General features: G+C 37.0%; 3 protein-coding genes across 5 annotated transcripts; 1 reads left to right on the top strand and 2 right to left on the bottom strand.

The window, feature by feature from the left end:
• Positions 1-1,270: 1,270 nt before the first annotated feature.
• LOC116020109 (UDP-xylose transporter 3-like) lies at positions 1,271-5,048 on the bottom strand. Of its 3 annotated transcripts, none has more exons than XM_031260596.1 (8): positions 4,917-5,048; positions 4,298-4,441; positions 3,718-3,902; positions 3,559-3,626; positions 2,822-2,954; positions 2,209-2,370; positions 1,851-2,120; positions 1,271-1,772 (listed from the first exon to the last, which is right to left on the bottom strand). In XM_031260596.1, the coding sequence occupies exons 2-8, from the start codon at positions 4,416-4,418 to the stop codon at positions 1,668-1,670; spliced, it is 1,044 nt and encodes a 347-aa protein (XP_031116456.1). In that variant the 5' UTR covers positions 4,419-4,441; positions 4,917-5,048; the 3' UTR covers positions 1,271-1,667. The 3 variants fall into 3 exon arrangements, with proteins under 3 accessions (XP_031116456.1, XP_031116457.1, XP_031116454.1); XM_031260597.1 differs by having other exon boundaries at positions 4,298-4,457; positions 4,917-4,970; XM_031260594.1 differs by lacking the exon at positions 4,917-5,048 and adding an exon at positions 4,530-4,885.
• A 74-nt stretch (positions 5,049-5,122) lies between these two features.
• LOC116020111 (reticulon-like protein B16) lies at positions 5,123-8,021 on the top strand. Its single transcript, XM_031260599.1, has 7 exons — positions 5,123-5,232; positions 5,317-5,494; positions 6,166-6,346; positions 6,452-6,593; positions 6,782-6,851; positions 7,444-7,630; positions 7,703-8,021. Exons 2-6 carry the CDS (start codon positions 5,326-5,328, stop codon positions 7,605-7,607), a joined length of 726 nt encoding a protein of 241 aa, XP_031116459.1. The 5' UTR covers positions 5,123-5,232; positions 5,317-5,325; the 3' UTR covers positions 7,608-7,630; positions 7,703-8,021.
• Positions 8,022-8,087: 66 nt separating this feature from the next.
• Positions 8,088-10,094, bottom strand: LOC116020110 (expansin-A2-like). The gene is made up of 3 exons (XM_031260598.1): positions 9,867-10,094; positions 8,957-9,263; positions 8,088-8,825 (listed from the first exon to the last, which is right to left on the bottom strand). The coding sequence occupies exons 1-3, from the start codon at positions 10,009-10,011 to the stop codon at positions 8,522-8,524; spliced, it is 756 nt and encodes a 251-aa protein (XP_031116458.1). The 5' UTR covers positions 10,012-10,094; the 3' UTR covers positions 8,088-8,521.
• Between the last annotated feature and the right edge of the window lie 1,570 nt (positions 10,095-11,664).

Below are 11,664 nucleotides of genomic sequence, written 5' to 3'. Positions count from 1 at the left end.
CTGGAAACTGTCTTTGCGTGGTTGGTTCTTTTTTAGAAAATGAATAGAATGGTATAACTAAACATTTTAATTGTTTTATTTAGAATATAAAAATTTATAATAATATTAAAAATAATATTATTTATTAATTAAAAAAAAAAACTCTGGGTTTTCCTTAGAAACCAAGGTTGTGATTGGTCTGTGGAAAATGACTTCTGCCAAAATTTGGCGGAAGTTATTTGCCCCCAAAACAGACTTATTTTGTCAAATCAATAGAAAATGATTTTCAGAAATCTTTTTTTGGATTTTCAAACACACCCTAAATGAGTTATCATGGAATAATGTTAGGTTTATACAATTTTTTTAAACATAGAAAAATCAAAAGTGTGTTCAAGTGAGTTTTATTATTTATTTAATAAATGAAATTATTATTTCATTTGTCAATCTAAGTAGTTTTTTCCTTTGAAAAATAAAGTGGAAAGTTTCTTGAATTGAAATTGTTGTACACTTGTATGTATTAACCAATCGATTCTTGAATGGCTTGTAAGTTAAGCTGATGAATGATGATGATAGTTTAGCCCAACAAAGGTCTATGGCATTACTATCAACGACTAAAGTCGACCACCACTCCGGTCACCGTCATAAACTAATCAACGCCGGTGATGCCGCAGGAGGTGGACTTCTTAACCTCGAATTACGTCGCCGGGAAACGACGGCCGGCCGGCGCCGGTCAGTTTGGTCCATCTTTGGAAGCTCTTCATGCATGTCAATTGAGAGTTAACCTCACGTACGGTGGAAAAAAATAATCTTTTTCTTTTGGATAATAGTGATTAACTCATGAATAGTTAATGAAAAGGATGTGAAGTCATGTCAACATGTTTGATCACAAGTCATTGATGCAAAATTGATCTAAATAACCATTCACTTGAAATGAAATATCCAAGATCAAATACATTTCGAACTAATATTAAAAGCCCATTTTTGTACCTACCTACCATAAAATGGGTAGATGTGACCTGTGGGTTGGTTTTGGGAGAATTAAACCTAGAAGAGTCGGATTTGAATATTACAGAAAAAAGTTCATTATATTTTGTGAATCAAACAATGTGTATGTATCATTTTTCGGAGAATTTTTAAATGTAGTTCGATCAAGACTCAACTAGATATTACCCAAGATGTATGTATCATTTTTCGGAGAATTTTTAAATGTGGTTCGATCAAGACTCAACTAGATATTACCCAAGATGTAGGTATCAAAGCAGTGTGTAAAAGAGGCAAAATAACAAAGATGTAGCTTCAAGAAAATAACAAGTTCATTGAGGAATGACTAGATATAGCAAATGTTCATGATACCACATTTTCACTATTTCACTTACAGCTAAAAGCATATATATAAACAGAAACTGATATACATAGTACAGATTGCAAAAGTGTAAAATTCAAAGATGGAACAAAAAATTGTATGCCTTTTTGTTTACAACTAAATAGTGTTATGATAAAAATTCAACCAATACATGTGGAAAAGTGGGTGATTCTTGTTACTCACATGATAACTTTTACACAACAAGAGCCTCCTTTCTGTCTCTGTGACATGCTGTGCTTGTGCCACACCGCAACTCGCCAACTTCACCATAGCGCGAATAGTTGCAAAGGAATTCGGTTTGTAGTTGCTTCAAACACGCAAAACTTCAAGCCTGCAGATCTTTCCCGGAAGGAAGTTTAGGCGCAGCAATATCGCTTATAACACCGGTGCCATTTTCTAATTGTACTAGCGGAGCTTGGTCTTCCTTTAGCTGTATCAATTGCAGGGAGAGAAGTTAGGAGAGGTCGTGATTTGTGTGTGCTAAAGAGGAGCAGTGTTAGATTCGCACCTGGAGTTGCAGAGATGCTTCCGTAGCTTTGCTTCGACTCTCGAGAGTGCAGTAATACGAGTATAGAACCATCCCCATTAGCGCAACCATGATTCCCGAAATATTTCTCCAGCTAAATGGGTCTTGTAGTAAGATATAACCGAAAGCCAGTACTAGACAGGTTTTAAGATGGCCGAGAACCTGGTAGGTGACGGGGGATGTCTTTCCAATCACGAGGAATGTGCTAAAATTAACGGAGACAGATATCAAGCAGGACAAAACAATAAAAACCTGCAATTATGAGAATAAATTAGGCGTGGGAACATAATTAAACAAGAGCTGGTTCTATAATTCAAGAGAACATAGAAGCAATAAGTACCAGAACTTGCGGAGTGTACTTGAAGGCGAATACATTTTGTTGAGTCAGAAGCTTATCCAGAAACGGACCAGAGAAGAACAGAGTCATTGCCTGGTAAGGACAAGATTGATACAACAACTGTGTCGAAGAAACCTTAAACTTCTTTTGAATGGTATTTGTCATCTGAAAGAAGTTAAGTATGAACGTAACAAGAAACGATGACAAGGGCACGTGGTGACATGTCCTCTGGACATTAGCTCTAGAATGCATTGCATCACATCAAAGTTTACTTATGATGTGCAAATCAATGAAAAGGAGAACAATGATCATTTTTAGAATTCATAATCGTGATTTAATCCCAACTGATAAAATGCAGCATAACAAACCACAAGGAAATCCTCTGCAAAATGTATTATCATGTGTAAGACGATACATAGACATTGTGTCAAAATGCACAAGTTCTTAAGATGATCACTGAACCTCAGGTTTATGATATCAAATCACAATTATTATAGACTGAAAAGTTTTAAGGAATTGGGCTTCTGGACTTACTCCTAATTCCAAAGAGTGAGCATTTCCAATGTATTCAGATTTGAGAGTCGTTAAAGGTATAAGAAACCACATTAAAGGATACAATTTGAGCAACACAGGTTGTAAGCACTGCCAGCAGTGAAAGGACAGAGCCGAGCATATTTAGCTGCAGATCAGTAACAGTTGCAATCCCAACGCCAAGAAGAAGAATGAACAAAGAAAGCTGAATGCTCCTACTGTAGTAATAATGAGGAAATATCAAGTTCAATTCATGTATGCACACGAGGAATCATTCAATTATATGTCATGATAAAAGAAATGATTTTCTAATTGTAGTATAGTACTAAAGCAGAACAGAGGGACAAAAGAAACATATGTTCAAACTTCCTAGAAGCATGGTTGTGAGCCTGAGCTGGTGCTAGATTTAAGATTCCAAACTGCTATATAAGATAAAAATTGTACTCACAGCTTAATGCAAAAAGATCTTAATATCTCATTTTGGATCCACCCTTAGTATGGCATAATATTGCAGGGAAAAGAAAATATTCAATACTGATTAAGCACTCGGGAATTAGGGTTTTTAAATCCAATCGAGGAACAGAGCCACAAAGCTTAGAATGATCTAGAAATTAAATTATTCAGCAAGTCATGTAGCAGCTTCAATAAATAATCCAACAGAAAGAATGTGTTGAAATCTTAGAGCTTTCATCAGAAAAGGCATATTATGAATAGAGTACATAATGATAGCATTAAAATAGCTTTAAAAAAAACACTAGGGAATATTGAAAAAGAAGCAAACAGAGAATCCAGTAACTTGCCTAAAATATAAAAAAGACTGACCTGAATTTTTTGCTCAGGAAAAGTGTCTCTAGTATTACAGTGCAAGGGATAATGGCAAGCTTTGTCATCTAAAACATGTTGTAACGTTGAATTAAGAAACCGAATGGACCTATGAAACTTAACTGAAGAAGATACGGAGAACTAGAGAAGAGGCTATACCTGATAGAAACCTACTGAATTGAAACCAAGGCTAAGGTTCAGTAATCCAATCGAAATCCCATTGAGAATGCCAAATCCAATCACAGTTCTTGGATCGAAAGGTTTGTGCTCAAATAGTTTCATCAATAATGCTACATGGAGGGAACAAAAAGTAACTAGCAGATGCCAGCTTGTCAGGGTTGTCGCTGCATACAAAAAATTAGAACAAGCATTAACATTTTCTTCACCTTTAAAACACACTTCAAATAAAACTATTAACCACCATTAAAGCATCCTTCTTGAGCACCTAACTATTCACTATGTGCATTCTGAAAAGAACTCAAAGGTAGCAACTTCAATTTCACTACTGTAGAACTCTTCGAACTATAGTTGCCAACCAGAGAAATGACTCGAAAACAAGGAAATATTAAGATCTAATCGGGATACTGCAGTCTTGGTTAAGATCCTAAAGATGAAGTCTTCTTCATCTATTTGTTAGTTCCAAACCAAAATTTCTCAAAAGTGTAAAAAACAGCACAATCTGAGCAGAAATCAACAAGAATATACATATAAAGAAGAGCAATTGTAAACTTCAACTCACCGAATTTGAAACCTAGAGTACTCATAAGCGCCTTATTGCAAATGACGATAGATACAGATGAAACAACAGACAGAGACAAAGCTCCAATGGTGCCAAGCTGAAACTGCTTCCCCTCACTCATCCTTTCGCCTTCAGCTTCTCAATCTAGATCAGAACAGCACTGTAAGCAAAGGAAGCTCGAATCCTAAGTTGAAACGCGAAAATTCAAGAAAAAACCTCCACCAGTCCACACCAGAAAGTAGACAGACAAAGATCAGCAGAAATTCAATTGCAACGTCCAATTCAAGCTTCAAGGACTCATACAGATCCGACGATTGTGCAGAGAGTTTTTGTATCTATCTATGTATGTGAACTCGTAGCTCTCCAACTTCAGGAACTTGGATTAATTAATGTGAACGTGTTGATTATTTTAGGGCAAAAAAGTTGAGCAGTCACTTTAGTTTATTGGCCAGTTCAACTACAGTCTGGTGCAAGCGTGTAAATGCATCAAAGATTCAAAGCTATGCACACCTCCCTTCCATTACTCCATATATGATATGATAAATTGATAATAACAATTAACAAATATGCATACATACAGTGTATAAACATGATATGGAAGATTGCTTTACAGACTTACAGTCAAAATCTGTGGGAGACCTGATTTGGGTATCTTCTTCAATCTTCACCGTTTATCTGTTAGGACGCGCAAAGAGTTTTTTTAAAATAATTGAAAACTCGGGGAGAGTGAAGCGCACTGCCCTAAAACGCGCGTGAGCATTTCTCGCCATTGTCGTCGCGAGCCTCCTGCACCGACGTCGTTTCTAGCATCGGCGTATCCAATTTGTTCGTTGAAGATTCCAAGTCAAAAGAGTCTTCGGAGAAAATTTACCGTAACTTTAACTAGAAAAGTAGTAGCGTTCCATGATCGCACTCGACTGTTGATCGATTTTCAGGTCTGTGTATTTCTTCCTTTTCTTTTTTGTTTGTTTTAATCAATGATTTTCTTCGGAAAGATTTTGATGGATTACTCTGTGCAGTGAATTTTGATGGAGAATTCCGATGATCTATGTAGCATGGAGGGCGATGTTGACGGTAGAGGAAACATCAACAATGCTTCCCGTGCTCCGTCGACGTCGACTGCTCCGGCGTCGAGCTCTCCGTACAAATTGTTCCGCCGGCAATCCTCGTTTCACCAGATGATGGGAGGTGGTAAAGGTACTATTGCTTGTTTTAAATAAGAAAAAGAAACATTTATTGAAGTAAATTTATTGATTTTTTCATTCATATATATAAATATTTGAGGCACTTTATGTTCAATATATAACTCTTCAGTCTTCACTGTCTTGTGATCATTGAAATTTAAGCATGAAATCGCAGCTATGCAACTTAGAGAGCACAATGCATTTGCAGGCTTATCACAGTGAAAGAGTTAGAATGTACTTTACCAAATTCCATTCATGTATTAACCTAGCAGATTTAGATAGTTGGTAACCGGGCTGCTAATACAACCGAATCCAGATTAACTGGTAGGAAAACCGATGTTACAGTTGAAAGAGTCATGTTTGTATATGTCCTAGAGATCATTTCGGATGACGAGGAAACTTGCAGTCACTATCCGAGAGTGTGCCCTGAAAAACCCAGCCTTGTGACCCTAATTGACAAAGGAGCACAAGGAGGTAACCGGCTTAGGTTGCCCATAGCTGACCAGTTCAAACCAAGAAAGCTAGGATTTGAACTCGTGGTTACAAGTCTATATTCTTAGCCATCTTGGCTGGAGTTACCCCGTCCTAGACATCATTTGTTTCCATATATAATTCTTGTTGCATATTTCTTCTCACGTTTTCGACAATCTTGTAGACTGACTCATTATTTCTTCTTGATTTAAGCTGCCGATGTAATATTGTGGAGGTGGAGACGTGGTTCGTTTGGTATAATTGTCATAGCTACTGTTGCGTGGCTCTTGTTTGAGCACTCGGGGTTGCCTTTCTTATCAGTTTGTTCCGACATCTTGCTGGTTTTAACCGTCCTACTTTTTCTTCGTGCAAACTATGCTGCCTACAAAAATAAGTATGGCCGGTCTATCCTTTATAAAAACCCACGATTGTGTTATGAATGTGTTTATCCAATGTTTACATTGGATGTCGAATGAAATTCCTGTTTTGTTTTCTGCAGACAACTTCAGACATTGCCTCAGCTAGTCTTGTCGGAAGAAATGGTCAACAATGCAGCTGCATCATTTCGTGTCAAAATCAATTATATGTTGCTAATGGCTCACGATATCACTCTCGGGAAAGATTTCAAACTTGTTTTCAAGGCGAGTTGCTAATGAATGTATTAAACCCGTAATACCCCCACTTCTCTTGAATATAAGATCTATTCGGTTACCTTTTATGAGGCGCATTTACCGATGATGTCCATGTCAAGAAATTTAGTGCGTTTAACTTCCAAAACTGATCTTACGTAGTTACATTATGTATTTGCTAAATTTTGTCCAAAATGCAGGTTGTGATTGTTCTGTGGCTTCTGTCTACCATTGGCAGCATGGTCTCTATTTTCACACTCACCTATATAGGTATGCATTGTTTTCTGTTCCAAAAACCAATTTTCACTTTTCGTGTGTTTCTCAACTATTATTCCTTGCAACATTTAGTGCACAGCTATTAACATTGTTCATCAAAAAATGGCTTACTTATTCTTTGAGGGGCTAAAAATGAGCATTCGCTCTTCGGTTTTAATTAATGAACTGCATCGACTGCTTTTCTGCTATATTCTTGTGCATAATTTACTTATTATTGGGTGGAGGCCGGTGAAGGGCCAAAGTCCAGCACTTGGTTGTTGAGCGGAGGCCTGAAGGGCTAAGTCCAACATCCTACCTCGAGGGATTGTTGGGCCTGAAGGGCCAAAGTCCAGCACCTACCTCTCCAAAATGAGTTGATACAATAAGGACGCTATGAGCTATAGCTTTTGACGTAATAGTAAGCGCTTGATCCTAACACTTATACACCGAGCAATATACAAAACAGAAGCATTGTCATTCACGGCTTGACAAGGATTGTGCTATTCATCTTATCAATGTGCTGGATGAATTGTATATCAGGAACGCCTTCTCTGCAGATTCGTAATGCGGTCATTGATCTCTGAACTGGCTTCCTGTGTTGTTGCAGGGGCTATTATGTTCATTACAGTGCCCGCGTTGTACAGCAGATTCGAAGCTCATGTTGATCGATGCGCTGGAAAGCTACACCAGCAGTTCACGCGGCACTACAGAATAGTGGACGAGAGCATCAGCAGATTACCTCGAAATGTAGCCAAGGACAAAGATCATTAAGCTGTTTGTCCTGCAAATCACAGGTGCTAAACTTCATCATCTCTTAGCTTCATTTCTTCCCACATCTGACTAAAAGGGGACTCTTCCTGATGCAGACATTGCTGTAAATTTACCTCGGACCTCCGCAGACTCATTAACGGCTTCAATCAAGTCTCGTTAACCAATGTAAGTTTTAGTCAATTCTCGTTAACTGAAGTAAGAGAGTTATACTTTTCTGTGTTCCTTTGTTAGATTACCGAACAAATATTGCCACTTTTGGTCCCTCAACTATTCCACATTTAGTGCACAAGTATTAACCAGTATACTTTTGTTGTCACATCTGGTCCTGGTAACCAAATCTCCGGCAACTACTGGCCGAAAAATGTAATTTTTTTCTTATTCAGAGTTGCTATATGGGAAAATCATTCATTCAAATCTAAATGCACAATACTATTTCTAAATAAAATATAATGATCTCGGAAATAGAAAAGAACCAGGATATAACATAATTCAAATCATATTATTAAATTGTTCCAATCATTCCCACACACCAAATTGGGATTAAGTACACACTCTATTGCATATTGTGAACTTGTTTAATCATTACAACCACTAACTAATTATGTTTTTAGTACATTGAGAATAAAAATTTGAAATCTCTCATATAAAGGTTCAGTCATACAAGATATCTCATAGGAATTAACTTATCTTTGTGAAAATATAACCTTCCCATCTTATATAATTATATATAACCCTCAAATTAAATATCATTAAAAGATTAAATAGACACACATATATATAATATATAGGCCTAAGCGGGTGGTAGCAGCCACCACGGCTATAGAGCCTCCTTGGGCCATTTTACCCTTTAGTTGACTCCGTTGCACCAGAAGATCGAACTATAAAAATATAAAGTTTTTTCGAAATTTTGAAATTTAAAATTGAGCTCCTTCGTAAGTTTGACCAAATTGCCAGTCAGAAGGTGCAGCATTGAAGCTGGTGACTGTTCTTCCATCACCTGTGGTGACCTGAAATGAGAGGCTTTGGCCATTCAAAACGGAGTTGCTTTGCCAATTTTGCCCCCAATTCCGCGACATTTGTTGCCACCCGGTCCTCGACCCCTTAATTGCAACTGCATGAACATCTCCGAACCCTCCAACGTTAGTCACCAACACCAAGTTGAAGAAGATGTGCCCGTTAATTGTAAACCTTATTCCTCCCTTCTTCCTGCAAGGCACCCTGTCAAGATCAAATACGTAATTCGTTAGCAATTACGCACTTACTATCAAACATCATCATCTCTAATGGAATCAGAACATGACCCAACTGAATTAATCTCGTGCTTCTACACACAAATACCAATCATTTACCTTCGGTAATTTACAGGCACAATTCCAGCACGATAAACACCAATTTGTAAGTAGGCAGGTTCGGCCATGTCAAAGTGTGGCCGGGGAGGGTTGCACCAACCGCCGTTGTCGTTGGGCAAGCCGGGGTTGGGTGGGCAGAAGTCGGTGGCGGTGATGGTGACCGAGCCAGGGAGGCAGTAGGGGCCGGTGCACATAAGCTCGTAGCATGAACCGCAAGCCAGGCCATTGTTGAAGAGGGCAGTGCTTAATGCTGCAATGTTGGTGCCATAGCCTGTCCTATACAAGTTGCCATATCCGCAAGCTCCCCCTGCATTCCATTGCTCATTTTACAATTTACACCTTAAAAACACTCCAAATGCTAAATAACTATGGGGACCTAAATGCAATTTGCTACATTTGACTTCAAAAACACTCATTTTACTCATTTCCCCCTTTTTATATGGTTTGTAATCAACTAGTAATATGCCCCACTAATCCCACCCAAATAGGTGCCTACAATTCAGCTGGGGATTAGCTATTGTGTTCGACGGTGAACCATAGGTACACCCAAAAAAAAAATTATGCCCCACTTTAGTTCTCAAGAAGGACTACTAAAAGTAACACATTTTGTATAGTTCAACATCAAATCCGGTCAATTTAAACTCAATGACAAGAAGTGAGGAAAAAAAAAAAACAGAATAGTCAATGGGGCAAAATTGGAACTGAACCTATATTTTAGTTTTGAATAGTTGTCAGTTTTTGTCAATATCACTCTTTAACTAAAACCAAAAAAAAAAAAACAAAAAAAAACAAAAAGAAGATGGCATGGTACGTCCTAAATAACTATATGTGTCTCGAGAAATGAAATAGTGAATGTGTCTCAAGAAATAAAATAGTGAGAATCGAAGAATCATAATTGATCGAAATGTACCCATTGTGCCAGAAGCATCAGAACCACCATAGAAAGTAGCATGAGCAGTTTGCCATCCTCCATAGTCACCAAAAGCTAGATGAACACAAAAGGTTGGCAAGAAGAGTAGGAGAAAGGGGATTGAGAATGGTGTTGGAACTGCCATTGATGAAGAGAAAGAAAGAAAGAAAGAAAGAAGATGAGTGATAGGAACTTGTGGGAGTGATGAGCTAGCTTGCTTGGTCTTAGGAAAAGGTGTGGGTGGCTCTATTTATACAAAAAATAATAATAATAAAAATAAAATTGTAAGGATAGATTTGGGAACTAGACATATGATATGTCCAAGTCCTATTAGAACAAACAATAAATTCTTTGGAAAAATTTTTGTTATTATTTATAGTTTTTTTTTTTTTTTTGGAAAATTTTATAATGTCATGTGCTCAGTAAAATCTTATATTATACTTTGCAAGTTGTACTTTTTACCTTACGTACTCCTAACAAAGCATAAATACAACTTTGTAAAACACTACATGTTATTGAGTGTAGTAGTAGACACTATTCTTTTGTTTAATGATGGGTGTGTTTGGTAAATAGCTGTTTTTTTTTTTTTTTGATAGGTTAGTGGGTTTGATGTCAAAAAGTAATAAGCTGTTACAAAGAGTTAATTAATCAAGCATTAATATTGTTTCACCAAGTCAAACAACTAATAGTGGTCAAATAAGCTAAAATTGACTAATAAGGTAACTATGTTACTAAATAAGGCAGATATCTGTATCAAGATGTTGAAATGAAACTAAACTGAGAAACGTGTATACATTATATTAGAGAACATATAATTGATATGTCATAACCCAGTGGGGTAGCTCAAGTGGCAAGTGAGTTCTCTTTGTGGGGAGGAATTTCGGGAGAACTTGGGTTCAATTCCCACAAGTGTCCATGTTAAATGAACAGAGAGAAAGACCCTGTAGATTTACCCAAAAAAAAAAAATAATTGATATGTCATAGAGGTTTTTCATTCTTTTTAATGTACTTATGAAGATGGTCCATATAGGATAATGGTTAATCTTGATGTGATTATACATATATACCGAGGGAAAAAGTGATGTAATTAAGGCTTCTAAAATTCCTTTTATTCCACCTTTTTGTCACTACGAATTGCGGCCTAAAAGAATGGACTCGTCAAACAAAAGTAATTTAATTCTTGAGGTTAATCATAACGACTCAACTGATCAATAGAAACTAGACTTTTACTTACTGTGTATAAAGAATTCCTTCATTTTTTAGAGGTTTCTCAACACTGTCACTAGTGAGACTCAATCATTGGTCCTTTATAACAAAGTTTACCCCTACGACTAGTTGAGCTATTCATACGAGCAACAATCGTGGTTGCTTTAGTGGACTTGAAGGTCATATAATGATTAACCTTGATATGATGCGCCTATTGATTTATACCAAAAGTGATGATTAAATCTTGTCATCTCTCTAGGCATGATCATTCTTTGTATTGAGACGTTGTCCTTCCTAACTCTATTATGAAATTCTTGTTCTAATATATTTTCTTTTTCCCTTCAAACAAATTTAAGACCGAAATTACGTGATATTATCCATCTAAACTTGATATGTCACTATTAATTCAGATTTCCGGTATATAATACAATCATGATTTAAATTAACTTTGTTTGATGAGTCTATTCATTTAGATCGCAATTCCGGGAAGAAATAGTGATTGGTTGTGTGGATCGGATTTGAAGGACGTAAAACAACGACCCGATTTGCACATGCAGCTGTTCCAACTTAGAACCACCAACCGCTAAGCTCA

This window comes from Ipomoea triloba, chromosome 5 (assembly GCF_003576645.1).
Source record: "Ipomoea triloba cultivar NCNSP0323 chromosome 5, ASM357664v1".
Classification (NCBI taxonomy): Eukaryota; Viridiplantae; Streptophyta; class Magnoliopsida; order Solanales; family Convolvulaceae; genus Ipomoea; species Ipomoea triloba.
This window is presented reverse-complemented; position numbering and strand designations above follow the sequence as displayed.

What these genes read in the sequence shown, in the direction of transcription:
- LOC116020109 (XM_031260596.1), bottom strand. Translation starts at nt 4,418, where the DNA reads ATGAGTGAGGGGAAGCAGTTTCAGCTTGGCACCATTGGAGCTTTGTCT. An exon ending in TACTCTAGGTTTCAAATTCG is followed by an intron (nt 3,903 to 4,297) that starts GTGAGTTGAAGT and finishes TTTTGTATGCAG; the next exon opens with CGACAACCCTGACAAGCTGG. An exon ending in TTCCTGAGCAAAAAATTCAG is followed by an intron (nt 2,955 to 3,558) that starts GTCAGTCTTTTT and finishes TTATTACTACAG; the next exon opens with TAGGAGCATTCAGCTTTCTT.
- LOC116020111 (XM_031260599.1), top strand. Translation starts at nt 5,326, where the DNA reads ATGGAGAATTCCGATGATCTATGTAGCATGGAGGGCGATGTTGACGGT. An exon ending in TATGCTGCCTACAAAAATAA is followed by an intron (nt 6,347 to 6,451) that starts GTATGGCCGGTC and finishes TGTTTTCTGCAG; the next exon opens with ACAACTTCAGACATTGCCTC. An exon ending in ATTTCAAACTTGTTTTCAAG is followed by an intron (nt 6,594 to 6,781) that starts GCGAGTTGCTAA and finishes TCCAAAATGCAG; the next exon opens with GTTGTGATTGTTCTGTGGCT.
- LOC116020110 (XM_031260598.1), bottom strand. Translation starts at nt 10,011, where the DNA reads ATGGCAGTTCCAACACCATTCTCAATCCCCTTTCTCCTACTCTTCTTG. An exon ending in TGATGCTTCTGGCACAATGG is followed by an intron (nt 9,264 to 9,866) that starts GTACATTTCGAT and finishes AATGGAATGCAG; the next exon opens with GGGGAGCTTGCGGATATGGC. An exon ending in GTGCCTGTAAATTACCGAAG is followed by an intron (nt 8,826 to 8,956) that starts GTAAATGATTGG and finishes TGATCTTGACAG; the next exon opens with GGTGCCTTGCAGGAAGAAGG.